This window comes from Lates calcarifer, linkage group LG18 (assembly GCF_001640805.2).
Source record: "Lates calcarifer isolate ASB-BC8 linkage group LG18, TLL_Latcal_v3, whole genome shotgun sequence".
In the NCBI taxonomy this organism is placed as follows: Eukaryota; Metazoa; Chordata; class Actinopteri; family Centropomidae; genus Lates; species Lates calcarifer.
Window position 1 is genome coordinate 8,989,942 of NC_066850.1, and position 14,192 is coordinate 9,004,133.

The 14,192-nt window shown below is 38.7% G+C and overlaps 2 protein-coding genes across 3 annotated transcripts in view; one reads left to right on the top strand and one right to left on the bottom strand.

The window, feature by feature from the left end:
* Nucleotides 1-2,266: 2,266 nt before the first annotated feature.
* Nucleotides 2,267-7,540, top strand: LOC108886205 (endoplasmic reticulum-Golgi intermediate compartment protein 2). 2 transcript variants are annotated; one of them, XM_018680946.2, is made up of 14 exons: nucleotides 2,267-2,540; nucleotides 3,597-3,733; nucleotides 3,818-3,926; nucleotides 4,036-4,082; nucleotides 4,184-4,251; nucleotides 4,456-4,496; nucleotides 4,881-4,982; nucleotides 5,173-5,268; nucleotides 5,385-5,440; nucleotides 5,760-5,858; nucleotides 6,228-6,325; nucleotides 6,473-6,635; nucleotides 6,870-6,949; nucleotides 7,095-7,540. In XM_018680946.2, exons 2-14 carry the CDS (start codon nucleotides 3,628-3,630, stop codon nucleotides 7,173-7,175), a joined length of 1,146 nt encoding a protein of 381 aa, XP_018536462.1. In that variant the 5' UTR covers nucleotides 2,267-2,540; nucleotides 3,597-3,627; the 3' UTR covers nucleotides 7,176-7,540. The 2 variants fall into 2 exon arrangements, with proteins under 2 accessions (XP_018536462.1, XP_018536461.1); XM_018680945.2 differs by having other exon boundaries at nucleotides 2,268-2,540; nucleotides 3,594-3,733.
* A 381-nt stretch (nucleotides 7,541-7,921) lies between these two features.
* si:dkey-97m3.1 (fatty acyl-CoA reductase 1) overlaps nucleotides 7,922-14,192 on the bottom strand; it is a 53,880-nt gene continuing 47,609 nt past the window's right edge. Inside the window, exons 9-12 of the mRNA XM_018680936.2 lie at nucleotides 12,538-12,709; nucleotides 12,313-12,442; nucleotides 11,579-11,706; nucleotides 7,922-11,027 (exon numbers count right to left, since the gene is read on the bottom strand). Coding sequence (XP_018536452.1) covers nucleotides 10,865-11,027; nucleotides 11,579-11,706; nucleotides 12,313-12,442; nucleotides 12,538-12,709 — 593 coding nt within the window. The 3' untranslated portion in view covers nucleotides 7,922-10,864. The remainder of the gene's footprint in view (nucleotides 11,028-11,578; nucleotides 11,707-12,312; nucleotides 12,443-12,537; nucleotides 12,710-14,192) is intronic.

Sequence of the window (14,192 nt, forward strand, 5' to 3'; positions counted from 1 at the left end):
ATAATATAATCTCAGATATATAATATATATAATATATTAATAATCAGATAAATCTGATCATATTTAGACTAAATACAGGAAAATTGGGAGGCCTTAAATTGAGTAAATTGTGTTATTATTTCAATTTGTATAATGCATGTTAAGTGTATGTCAAAGACAATTTGCTATCATCTGCTACTACTTAACAAGACTTTTTTTTAAATGCATTTCAGTGGATGTATTCATTCAGCCCAATACAAACTCAGGAAGAACCCCTAATAGGTTTATCTTAAATCCTTCACAGGATTCTCAAATCTTCACAAAAATATGCCAGTCAAACTTTCCGAATATGTGTATGAATTTATGCACAGGAATTTTAAAAAAAATCATTGAGTATTCACATTTCACTCAACGCTACTGTGTTGGACATTCAGTTAAGCAACTGAAAATGTACAAAAAGCAGACATAAACTTTGTCAGGCAAGGTGTAAAACATGTTTTAGATGGCTGAAACTAGCATAGTAACTATATCCATATTTGCAGCATCAGGAGTGACTTATTAGTAACCTATAAACACAGCTGATATGATGCAAAGAAAAAAAAAATTGTGTCACACAATCCAAGGCAGCTCTCTCAGCAGAATATTTGCACAGTTGCAGAGTTTATCTTCTTTGTGTTTTCACACCTTTCTTGAGCAAAGAGCTACTCTTTCAGAATATTCTCAACCAATGGCAGACACTGCTGAGGAGCATAAAAACCAAAACACAATATCCACCCTTGGTATGTCTCCATGGAGCGTGTCTGACATGCCCTACGTGCTTGTGTGGTGAATAGCAATGGGACCACCGACCCACAGCTTGATCTGTTAGCTGACAGCACCCATCCCCCCACACGCCCATCTGTGCTGCTCTGCATAGGCAAGCAGGCTTGGTGCATGCAGAGGCTCATAAGCTCTCATTGCACAGAAGAAACATGTGTTTCACTAGTCTGCAGATCTTGACTGATATTTTTTTCTTCTTCTTTGGTGCATTCTCAGCCTGCAGCAAGATGTAAACATCTCCTTTGTCCTTATGATGATAATAGCAGCCTGCATCCACACTTGGTTGTAGATGATCATTTTCACGTCATTATGGTAGGATGTTTCTCCTGTCAGCCCAGTGAGAGCAGTGCAACTTCATGTCTGGTGTGCAGATCCACACATCTGTAAACTCTCCTCCTGGAAGTTAATTACCCCCTGTAAGTGGAGGTCAGAGGTTCTTAAGATGGGTTAGTATCTCTGCTGATGGATGACCACGGACAACTTCTACTTCTTAAATGGATCGTGTGATCATTAACCATAGAACAGGCCAGTTTTATTTACTTGGAGAAGCTTGGTTTCAGTTTTAAATATTATCACTGACAGTGGTTTGTACTGTTACATACTTTAACTAGTAGATGGATTACTGACAAGAAATGTAACACACCTTTGCAATGGTTTAGGTGTAACAGGCCTATTTATAACATCATAACAAGCATCACAAAGAACTATAACTGACAATACTGTCAGATCAAAAAACTGGAATGTGAAAGTCAGTTGCAATTCACCTGCACAAAATTCTGCTGAGTCGGCGTCACTGCAAACAAACACTGTAAACACAGATCTGGTCTACTTTTCTTCATACGAAACAGTCAGGTCATTTCAAAACTGGGCTGCTAACAACAACAACAAAGACTGACTGAACTACATCAGCTGTTTGTTAAACCTGTGAATAGTCAAACAACATGCCAGCCTAAACAATTAGTCTTGTATCAAGTTGTTTTATACATGCATTTAATAAACTTATAACAATAGTGATCATATATTGAACCCCACATTCACCAGAAAAAAATCACACCAGCGGCAAAAAGTTTAAAGGGAATAATATTTGCATGTTCACAGACTCTGGATTTTTCAGTGCGGGGGAGGAAAAGATGTATATTAAATAGTTTTAAACAAGGCAATTGAACTTTTTTTTGTAGAGAAGCTTCATTAGGCACAACTTGTTATTCAAAGCAGAGTGTTTTTATATGTTTTATGTATCAGGTCTGTGTTACATGACATGAATCAGAACTATAGAAGTTAGTATTTTCTGCGCATACTGGGATATTAGATTATAACTATCAAAACCTTTAAGATAAACCCGTTGTTTCACTGTCTGTCTTGTTAAAATCACACATCAAGCTTGATGAAAATGCCATTCCACTCTATTCTATTCCTTTCTATTGTATTCTATTTCTATTCTACTTTATTTTCATAAATCCATTTTAAAAGGGGGAACATTTTAGTGTTAAAACGCCACCTGCTGACTGAATAGCGACATTGTTCGTTGCGCGTTACCGCTAACCAGAGCGCGCACGCTCTCTCTGACGTCACTGTTTACCCAAACAAGGAAGAAGCGAGCGCGCCCCCTGTTAGTTCGCATCATGGATGTATCATGGTGCACTGAAATTCAGATATCATTTAAACTGAACCCATAACTTGTTGAGAATGGTTTCCAGGGATGTTCATACCACAAATTAACACCTAACCAGATGTTAAAAGAGGTAAGATAAATTATAAATGGTGTTGTGAAGCAGTAATAGATGTGCTGCTGTAAGGAGACGGTGAACAGACGGTAGATCAATATCTTCACTTCAGAAAACAGAAATGTTATTAATTTTGTTTTAGACTTTGTAGCATATCTGTCATATTCAATATCGACTGTGTATCAGTTTTTTAAAATAATAATTTTGCATCGTTTCTCTGCAGTATCACAGTGTTAATACAATTACGTAAAGTGTGTCTGTTGGAGGTTTGTATTATTACATAGTATTTTTATTTTTAGGGGCGTTTACTGTGGTATTTGTTTTAAGTGCAAGATATATCCAGTCTATCTGATCACACAATATTTGCACATAAGTGTATTATGATTTAGGCACCAGTATCAAAATCATTAGTGTGATATCGGGGTATGATTGATAATCTACTGAACAATTAATCACGTAATCAACTGACATAAAATCTATCAACTCAACTCAACTCAAAATTTATAACTCTTCTGATAATTGATAAATCCTTTTAGTCTTTTTTTTCTGTCAAAATGGCCAAATATTGCTTTGTTCCAGCTTCACATTTGGGAGAATTCTGCATTTTTTCTTCATATTATTTCAAATGTTACACTGTTTGTCTTATAAAAACAAACAAACAAACAAACAAAGCAAAAACAAAAAAGCCACTTGAAGAAGTTTTAGGAAATTGTGATTACCTTTTTCTGCGGTTTTACAGACCAATTAGTTGCCTGATTAATGGAGCAAATAATTGCTTTAGAAACAGATTTGAAAATGCAATGCCAAAATAAATTAGTGATTGCAGACATTTAGAAACAGTACAGTGTTTACTATTAAATCAGGAAAGCTGCTAATTAAGAGTCTTTAAAGTGTGAACCATTTGTTATTACTGTACAACTGGTAGAGAGTAGACACATGGTGGTATTTGCATGAAATGAAAAATGTCAAACCAGGTTTATATCAGATTCTACTTACCTATATTTGGATTCTAGTGTTCTTCTAGAGTTCATGATCAGTTTGCTATAGTTTGTTCTCTCGTTTGTAATGGAGGAGGAGGTGGAGGCGAAGTGTCCTGAACCTGAAGATGAGGCGTCTGTCCCGAAAGAAAGCCCTGAGTCTGGTGAAGGAGCTGGACGCCTTCCCCAAAGTATCAGAGAGCTATGTGGAGACCTCAGCATCAGGAGGAACAGGTGGGACACCCTTCTGAAAAAAGACAATAATAATAATAATTCCAAAAGATTTAATTTATATTTACTCATTTCTCTCATCCACAGTGTCGCTGATAGCTTTTAGTGCCATGGCACTTCTGGCTATCTTAGAGTTCTTTGTTTATCGAGACACTTGGATGAAATATGAATATTCAGTTGACAAGGATTTTTCCAGGTAAGTTATTGAATATTAATAATTACACAGTGAACATTTCCTAAATGAACTGTGTCACATCCTAGCTGAGCTGACTAACTCTCACTCTTTTCTTTTTCATTAATTACAGTAAATTGAGGATAAACATCGACATCACAGTTGCCATGAAATGCCAGCGTAGGTTTTCAAGCTTCTTGTTCTTTCACACGCAGAAACCAGTTACAGACATGCATTGCAGATGTATTCATTTAGTAGTAAGTCATTGTCTGTGATTGCAGATGTTGGAGCAGATATTCTGGACCTGGCTGAGACCATGATCACATCCAACGGCCTCCAGTATGAGCCTGTGAGTGAAGCATGTCTCAGATCACTTTTAATTCTGTCTGTGATCACAAGTTATTTTATTAAAGATCCATATCTTGTTAATTAAACACACATTATCATCAGGGCATCCACATACAGTAGGTTTTCTTTCCACTTTTTTTTTTTTTTTTTTAGAAATATTACCTTTCACAGCTGTGTATTTTTTCTCTTTTTCTCCACTGATCAGGTTATTTTTGAATTGACTCCACAACAGAGACTGTGGCAAAGGTAACGTTTTATGAAATCCCTCAAGAGGTACCTGAGCATCATATTACAAATATTGTACTGTCTGAAAATGTGCCACTGTTTTCCTTCCATTTTATGAAACCTGTCATGCAAACTATCATCTCAGTAGTCAACAGTTTCTACTTTTTGAGATTTGCCATAATAAAGGCTTGAAAAAACTATGTGAAAAAACAGGAAAAGGTAGTTAGAGATCTGATCCATCCAGACACCTTCATTTTTCAACGATTGTTTTTGAAGTAGTTTCCCACACACTCAGGTGTTGCTAGCAGTCAGGAAATGTTGCATAACTGCATTTCAGGTGTAGTTTCTCACCACCAAAGTGTAATTCTGAAGTGACAGTTTTGCAACCTGTTATTTGTCTTGCAGGACATTGCTTCTCATACAGAACAGACTGAGAGAGGAACATGCGCTTCAAGAAGTCCTTTACAAAACTCTCCTTAAAGGAGCCCCCACTGCTCTGCCTCCACGGTCAGTCTCATCTATGCAATGTGTTTTATATTTAGCTCTTTGTTAATTTTACAGAAAGGAAATAAAATGGCAGGCGAATAATTAAGCTCTGTTGGATGTCTGTGGAAATCATGCAGCCTCTACTGCTAATGAACAGCTAAAGACCAAGATTATATGCTTAATAATTGTGTGTGTGTGCGTGTGTGTGTAGGGAGGATACCTCTATGGAGCCACTTAACGCTTGCAGGATCCACGGGCACGTCTACGTCAACAAGGTGGCAGGAAACCTTCACATCACTGTGGGAAAGTAAGAAACTATTTGAATTGTCAAAAAGGTGCTGACAGATATACTGTAGCTAGAGGTTGCTCCGCTCCATGCAAAGACAGTGAATTCCTTACCATGACTACACACGTCTTTTTCAGGCCTATTCACCATCCTCAGGGCCATGCCCATATTGCAGCATTTGTGAGCCATGAGAGTAAGTGAAAAGTGTTTTTCTAATTATGCTTGCATGTTTTTCTTTGGCTTGTTTTACAGTACCCCTTTTTTATAATCTGCAGAGAGCAGGCAGCATTATTTTGACTCTCCTGCCAAGATGTTTCATCTCAGGCATGTTAATACTCTTCACAACATCGCTCATTTCCTCCTCAATCTGACGTATTTCCTATGAAAGTCAGCTGATGAACCCAAACAGTGCAGATTACAAGAACAATTTTTCATGTTTCACTTTGAGTACTCTCGGTGATTCCTCATGGCCTTGATTGAACCTGAGTCCTCCTCTCATCTTTGTGTTTCAGCGTACAACTTCTCCCATCGAATAGACCATTTATCATTTGGGGAGGAGATACCAGGCATCATCAATCCTCTGGACGGCACAGAGAAAATCACCTATAACAGTAAGTTACTGCACTTCCCCGAGATAGGAGAGGAGAGAATAAAACACATGATGAAGTGGTTATCTACCCGAGAACATTCAAATACACATTTTTGGCAGAATTAATGGTGTCGACATATTTATTGAATCGTGAATTGACCCAAGCTCACCTTGGAGCATAGAAGGTATTATGGTAGGAAGAGTTTTCCTGCACTAAAAGCACTATGATGAAACTATAACATTTCATTTTTATTTTCTTCAGCTCTAGTTTCCATATTTTTCCTGCTTGTAATTCATTTAAAAACACTATATATATATATATATATATATATATATATATATATATATATATAAATCGTTCATGTTTTTTTACTGTGTGATTCTACTCCAGACAACCAGATGTTCCAGTATTTCATCACAGTGGTGCCCACCAGACTGAACACATACAAGATATCTGCTGACACACACCAGTTTTCTGTGACTGAGCGAGTGAGTAACAAGTAAAATGAAAAGAATTTTTAAAAACTGCACCCAGTGTTGTGACAAAAAACAAGAAGCAAGTAGAGACTGAGAGAGGATTAAAGGTTTTAGGGAAACCAAGGGGGAGCACTAAACACCATACTGTCTGTTTCCAAGGAGCGGGTGATAAACCACGCAGCGGGCAGTCACGGTGTTTCCGGCATCTTTGTGAAGTACGACACCAGCTCTCTGATGGTGACGGTCAGCGAGCAGCATATGCCACTGTGGCAGTTCCTGGTGCGACTGTGTGGCATCATTGGGGGAATATTCTCCACGACAGGTAAAGTGGCTTGAACCTGCAATAACATCTTTATCAGTTTGTATTATTGGACAACTTCGGATTATCTCCATCAGCAGCGAATGTAAAGTATATGGGGCATCTGTAAAAAACTAATTTGCAGCACTCATCCCTGGTCTTGTAAAGTCAGAGCAAAACAACACAGAATGTATTTACTTAAACAAGAAAAATAAACTTTGTCCATGAAGTCATCCATGTGTCGTTCTCTCTTTACAGGCATGCTCCATGGGCTTGTCGGCTTCTGCTTTGATATTGTCTGCTGTCGCTTCAAACTAGGAGTCTACAGGCCCAGAGAGGTGAGCCTATACCGTTGCCAGATAAGCATACTGTCTGTATTACTGCAGGCAATATTTTTGCTTAGTATCAGATTAGTATGTTGCTCTGTCTGTATTTAATCAGATCGTAGCACTAACACATTTACCTGGACTAAATCTATTCTAGGATGTGCAGCTACACGACCAGATGAACAATCTGAACAATCACCAGATCCCTCTGTTGGCTGACAATATTCCTCAGGAGTGACCATCATTAAACAGCTGATCCTGCCTCTGGTGTGATTTACTGATGAGGAGGTGACCTAACAAACTGTATGAAGAGGATATCTCATTATTTATTATTGTTCCATTTGAAAGGAATTGTGTTTTTCTGTTGAAAAAGCTGAAACTGTCTGTTAAACACTGTGGTTGTTAACTTGATAAATTGTAAAACTCATTGTTGCACTTTACAAAGATGTGTGCCCTGTGACTGCAATCATACACACGTGTGTGTTTTTTTAAAAAGATTATTTTCATTTTGTGATGGTGCTTCTTTAGAAATGTTGTAGGCTTTTTGTTCCATTTCCTGTAACAGCAAACAAAATACAGATCGTCATTGTTTCAAAGCATTAACATGTTGAAAATGTTCTCATCTATTTTCAGAAAGTCTCTGGTGAAGGCACAACATATTGTGTTTTTATAGAAATAAAAACAGCATTATCTTTTAGACAGAAAACCAGTATTTCAGGAGGAACTCGTTTTGATGATAACAGTTTTAACTGTTGCAAGTGAGTATATTGGTAAGAGCTTACAAGGAGTGTAAGATCATCAGAACTGCAAACACCTCAAGAAAATTACTTAACAATACTTAATTCTCACATTTTTCCAGCAACCTTTTTCCTTTGAGACTTCCATTTATCAGAAGACCAGAGGATATGGTTCAGAGTGGCAGACACATTTTGTAAACTACAGAGTGAGGCAGAAGACAGGTTTAATGGACTGCAGCACACTTACTCTTTTTCTCTTCTAGTTTATTTCAGTTTTGCCAAGCAGACTTTGAATGAAGTGTTGTCAGAGCAGGGAATAAAGGTGGTCAGGCAGTTTGCAAAATGACACCAGAGAAGAAAAAGATGACCTCACTGATTATGAGTTGCTGTTTGTTACATACAGTAACTGGTTTCCTGTGCCAACAGTACTCTGCATTTGGTCTAGAAACAGCAAAGGCAGCACTCTGCGGTCAAACGAACACGCAGAAGATCAAAACTCCATAAAGACAACACTGTTACAATAGCCCTGTAGCTTTCTGAGAACAATTCTGACGAAACCACTTCATCGTACAGGTCTCGAGCTGCTGCAGACATTTTAGTTAATTGTCCCCCTCTGAAATTAGGGACAGTTACCATTGTTATACCACAGACATGGGCTTTGCATAAACATTTATTTAGTTTTGTCCCTTTTTCTCCCATAAAGGCTCATAACTTATGTATCTGTATTCTGTCAAGAGTCAAGCCTTGCAACATATACAATACTGTACAGTTTTCTTGTTTGTTTAGCAAAAATCAGACTTGCCTGTCACTCTTAACACTTTTGGTAGATTCTGTGGGAAGCTCTGTGGTAGGATTCTGTGGAGACACTCACCAAGCAAAAAAAATCAACAGTCAAATACAATTTTTGGTAGTCTATAAGAATAATATGTAAGCTCAACTATTTACAGATCTTCCAAACTGGGGTCATGGATGTAATACCAGGAAAAGTCCCTTGTTTATAATCTAGCTTTCTTGTCATTTAGGTCCAGACCAATACATAAGTCACAGTTTATGAACAGCAGTCCACCTCTCCATCAATTAAGGTACAATGTCCCTCAAAGCTCCAGACTTGGTCCACTTCTTTTTCCTACGTACTTCTGTTTGGTTTACTCATGTGCAGCTACAACATGAATGTTTGCCTCTTTGCAGATGACATTTAATTCTATATTGCAATCAGCATTGATGATTGTTCCATGATCTTTCTTCTCTTACACATAGGTGAGGCAGAGATGTAAAATGTCCTGTTCACAACAGGATTTGACAAGCTCTTGTAACTTCCACGGCTCTAATATATTAGTGTTACATTTGAGTCACAGTAACAGCAGCCATCATTTTCTGTAAAATATAATTACCTGATGATAACTGAAAACCCAGAAGGTTTAAACAACACTGCTGAAAGTGCTGCTGCTGCTAATGAAGGCATTTCCTGAAACTTCCAAGACTCTTCTACCCATCTGGGTGAAAAAACATTCTGTCTGTTATACAATAAAAATACCTTTTGACCTGTTTCCTTATGCTGCGACTTAATTTCCTATCCAGGCAGTGAGTGGGCTACTTGGGAACCTTAAAAATCTCTCTTTTGCTACAGCTGACGGAATATTTTTTCATCCAGAAGGCTAGATGAACTAGCCGAGGAACAGAGGAAATACTGTACCTTCAGTACAGCAGTAATTGTTGAATGATGTTACAGGTGATGTTACATGTTACAGGTACAACATTTCAGGGTAAATATTTTTCAGAAAAACAGATTATCACCACTGTGGCTCAAATCTAACACTAGTACACCAGAGGCAAAAAAACTGGGTTTCAAGTGTCTTTCAAGTGACCTGGCTCCTTCCCCCACCAAACTGCCTGCTCAAATACCTCAAATACCTGCAACCTTGGACATAACATGAAGCACTGATACTGGACTTATTTAACTGGACCCATTCCTTGGACTTAACTATGTCACTGGATCTATTATAATCCCATTGTTGTATTTGGCATTTCTTAAATGTTACCTTCCCACCTATGGTTCCTGCTTCTCCCCCATCTGTCTGAGGAGAGGGGGAGATCTCTCTGAAATGCCGTGTGAAGTTTTTCCCTCATCTGCTAAGATTTTGGGAGAGTTTGACTTAGAAACCTTGGGCTTGGTGGACAACTATTGGAAAAGATTGTACAATATGTAATGGGGGCTATACAAATAAACTTGACTCTGATGTACTCTTATTTATATATAATACACTGCCAAGGTCTACCACATATATCCGACTAGCCTTTGACCAAGTATAAAGATGTAAAAGTAGTAAACTTAGTTTCAGTACAAACTGCTGTACAAACAGGCAAAAAGTGGATGAGCATTCAAACAAACAAGGTTTATGTTCAGACATACTGACATTATCATTTGTGATAGTAAATAAGTGACAACCTCAACAGCAGGAAGGATGGCAGATCTGTATGTTTTGGTATCCGTATTGATACAGTTGTCTTGTGTGGTCAGATTTGAGCTTTTAATACTAGTCTCAATAATCTGTGGATTGGCCTTGAGACAGGTAACTACCAGTCAGTCTTTGTGTGTAATCTTAAAAAGGCAGTAGATACACGTAATGCAAGACATACAGATATCCAAATCACCTGCATGTTAAAGAGAGAAACTGGATATCCCCACAGTAAAAAAAAAACAAAATAATCTTATAGAAATTGTCCACTGAAGCACTGCCATATTTCAAGTATGAAAAAAAATCATCACAAGGCAAGGCAATGTACCTAGATTCATAAGGATGGAAACAATGACGTGGAAAAGAAAGTGGAAGTCACACAAAAGGCTTATTGTTGCATATATAATTGGCCACTTTGAGAAGAAAATGGTAGGTTCAAAATGAAAGACAACACTTTTTTTGGACGGGGTTTAGTGACTGAAGTGATCAGTGCAGATACTGATGACAGATTTCCAAACTAAACAAATAATTCATGGCTAGTAGACCTCTTTTTTCCCCCTTCTGAGTGCTTCACTCAACTGCAGCCCCCCCACCTGTAGAGAGCCCTGCTAATCCACACTAAAGGAGGATTTGGAGTGTTTTTTAGTCGGATGGTCGGAGTCTCAGATGTTTTTGTCCTGCTGAGAGCTAAAGGCGAGGGCTGCTGTCTCTGGCTCGAGGCTGGTGAGGAAGACTCAGTTGGTTAAGGTGCTGGATGCGCGGAAGTAGGAGAGGAACTTGAAACAGAGGCTGACCACAAAGTACCAGATGTTTCTGGCCATCTGGGAGCGGGCGATAAACACCCTCCAGATGAAAATGACCAACAGAGTGTTGAAGGTGTAGCGGATGTTCCTCAGTCTGGGAAAGTAGGACAGGCAGAGGAGGAATGTGAAAAATCATGAAACACAGTATGAATTCTTGTCTTTACAGTAAATCTTAAATATGCACGTGTTAACACACAACATGATTGTGCTTTCAGTAAATTTGTATTTTCTTTAGAAAGAAAATATGACTGACGCTGAATACAGTTTTTCATATCATTAGTCCATCAGATTTTAGAGGTTGAAAGAAAATAAACAAATCTTGTAAATTGTAAAATGTAAAAATGGACTCTATCATGCTAAACATAAGGATGATGCATAAAACCAAAAAGAGAGTAAATGAATTAAAAATACAAATAAAGTTTTTAAATCATGTAAGGGTGATGTAGAAGTAGGACAGATGATTGGGGGAATTTCTGCTGAACTAAATTTATGAAAATAACGTACATTACAAAACATCTGCCAGTAAACAGAAATTCCTGTTATTTACTAAAAAAAAGGACATAACTGGGAGGTTAGCCAAAACAATTCATTTAGCTCCTATATCAGACCAATCACTCCTTAATGCTGATTCTCTTGATTACTCACTTCCTCAGATGCTGCCTGGCAGCGGGAATGTCAGACATGTCTTCATTCAGGACATACTTCTTAGTGCCAATGCAGTAGTTCTCAATGTACTCAGGCCAGTTCAGCTGGCGCACATCAAAGTTAAATGTCTAAGATGGAAAGCAAAAAGAGAAAAAAACAGGGAAGTTCATACTGAGGCCAAGCCAAAGCCTCTGCTCTACATTGTAAATGAATGTACAACTGCACTTTCACTCACTAGATGGAGCAATGAGCTTCCTAATACTATTACAGTGCATTGTATTCCCAGAGAATGCTTGCTTTCTCAACCATGCCAGGTTTAAATAGTAGAAGCAAATATTTCTACAGTGAAATACATGACACTACAAAAATACTCTATTAGCAGTAAACGTCCTGCGACTCTCAAAAGTAATTTTAAATACATAAGCATCATCAGTAAAAAGTATGCAGTAAAGCTTGGTAACTAATACAGCTGTCAGGTAACTGTGGTACATTGTAAAAAAACCCACAATATTTCTCACTGAAATATAGCAGAATAAAAGTGTTAAGTCGTATAAAATAGTTGCAGCACAAGTAGCTCAAAATCATACGTACAGTACTCAAGTTTTCTACCACTGTCCTTCTTTGCACAGAGCTGCAGAGGTTCATGTCAACCATTCAGGTAGAGTCAGATGAGAGAGCGCTCAGGAGGTAGAATATTTGGCGCAAACTTGCAGCATGTACATGGATAATCCTACCTTCCTGTCCTCAGGTGTTAGGTGGCTCATCAGCATACTCATGTTCTCAGAGTTCCACTCCCAGTCCTGGCTGCTGAAATACTCCAGCAGGCTGATGGCCTTGTGCAGACGATTAAAGATGCGCATCATTCTACAGCGAGAGAGGGGGAGTGGGGTCAGAGGTTACAACTTTTTTTTTTTTTTTTTTTAAATATTGGAAGTACAGCAGACATCTGAAAGTCTTACTGCGGTTTTTGTCCAGAGAGACGCAGGAAGAGGTCGTAAATGAGGGCGGGGAACTTGTGGCTGACCAGGATCCAGTACTGGTTGATCAGGTAGTTGGAGGTGATGTTGGCGTTGGGCCTGCGGAAAGCCTGCTCCAGGGGGTTCCTCTTGAAGGATGACATCACATGGTGCTCTGCAAAAGATGAGTGGTTGAAATGATGGATTAAACCTTAAACATGTCCTCATTGTTATTTGTCAGTTTCCCTTTGGGATTAATAAAGTTCTCAGCATCTCTGATATTTTAATTTTCTTGTTTCTTGTTGCACAAACTTTAAAGGAATTGACATTGTCATTTTCGGGCTGCCATCTTTGTTTGGATTAAGAAAAAAGTAGCAACTTGGAAAACAGATTAATAATCTTTTTTCTGTTGTGTAGTGGATTATATATTTAAGAACAACCTTTTGGGCATTTCAAAGATCAGCGGGTATATATTTTTCAGATGTTAAGCTGTGTGACTCTAACGTATAAGATGTGGGCTTCAGCCTTGCTCTTGAAGTCAGTGGAAGAGTGGGGCTGTCATGATGCAGTGAAGATGAAAAACATCCTTTAAAGCAAATTCACATAAACCACTAACCAGAAACAGTTAAACAGGTAAACACGCAGATTACAGTTTCTATACAAGGATAATGACTTCCAGGAACCATGGCTGGCCTTAAGCATTACATGATCTTCAGCTTTGGTTCTCGGGGAGTGGGGGGGTGGGGATATCAGGCAGAAAGCAGGAGGGCAGCTACCCCCTCCCTTCCTCTTCCTCCTACCAGAATCCAGCAGCAACCATCCACAGATACAGAGAGAAGCCATGTGACTGCACATTACATCACACACAGCAGCACGCAAACTAGGCCTTGCACCGTTTGTTTCCATGGCAACAGATATGTAGTGGTTGCAGGGGCTGAGATGACCAGATCTGAGGTGACAGCCAGCTGTGGCCCAGATCCTCGCAGGCTGGTTTGGAGGATCACCGCTAACCTTGAGCTGCCCTCAGAGGACCAGGACAGTAGTGGGGGGAAAGAAAAAAAAAAAAAAAAAATAGGCTAGAGTACCCACAATTCTTTGCCAGCGACAAGGAAATGGATCTTCCCTCTTAACTTGTCTTTTTAATATCATATTCTGTTGTTTTCCACCTCCTCTGATCCTCTTGTTTTAGATTAGCTTCATTCCTAGCTCTCATCTGGGGCAGTCAGATTAGAGTCCACAGTTCCTCTTTCATAACAGCGAGTTGCAGTGATGGGACCTAATCCTGCTACCAGCCATCTGGTGGCAATTTCCTCGGTAAAGGGAGCATGTTTGCTAATCTGAGAGGAAAGAGAGGGTCCCTTGACATCGTACCAACCTGACATCCACAGCCTTCTAATCCCACTGTACATGATGACCTCTGGGAGGGGAAACAATGGGCGTTTTTACTCTTCACAAGTGACGTTATCGCTTAGATCCTGACCTCAAAATAAGGCTGTGATCACTTGTACAACTCTAACAAAATATTTCTGGAGTGATGATGAAATAATAAATGAAATGATGCAGTATGATGTGGGATGTAAATACGATAAGTTTGCGAGCATTTTCAACACAAAATAGATACTAAATACAAAATAGGATAATTTTAAGTGATCAAAATT

Bases quoted from the DNA above. Each gene is read 5' to 3' on its own strand.
- LOC108886205 (XM_018680946.2), top strand. From the start codon at position 3,628: ATGAGGCGTCTGTCCCGAAAGAAAGCCCTGAGTCTGGTGAAGGAGCTG. The intron at 4,083-4,183 runs GTAGGTTTTCAA...CTGTGATTGCAG, and splicing joins AGTTGCCATGAAATGCCAGC to ATGTTGGAGCAGATATTCTG. The intron at 6,326-6,472 runs GTGAGTAACAAG...TCTGTTTCCAAG, and splicing joins AGTTTTCTGTGACTGAGCGA to GAGCGGGTGATAAACCACGC.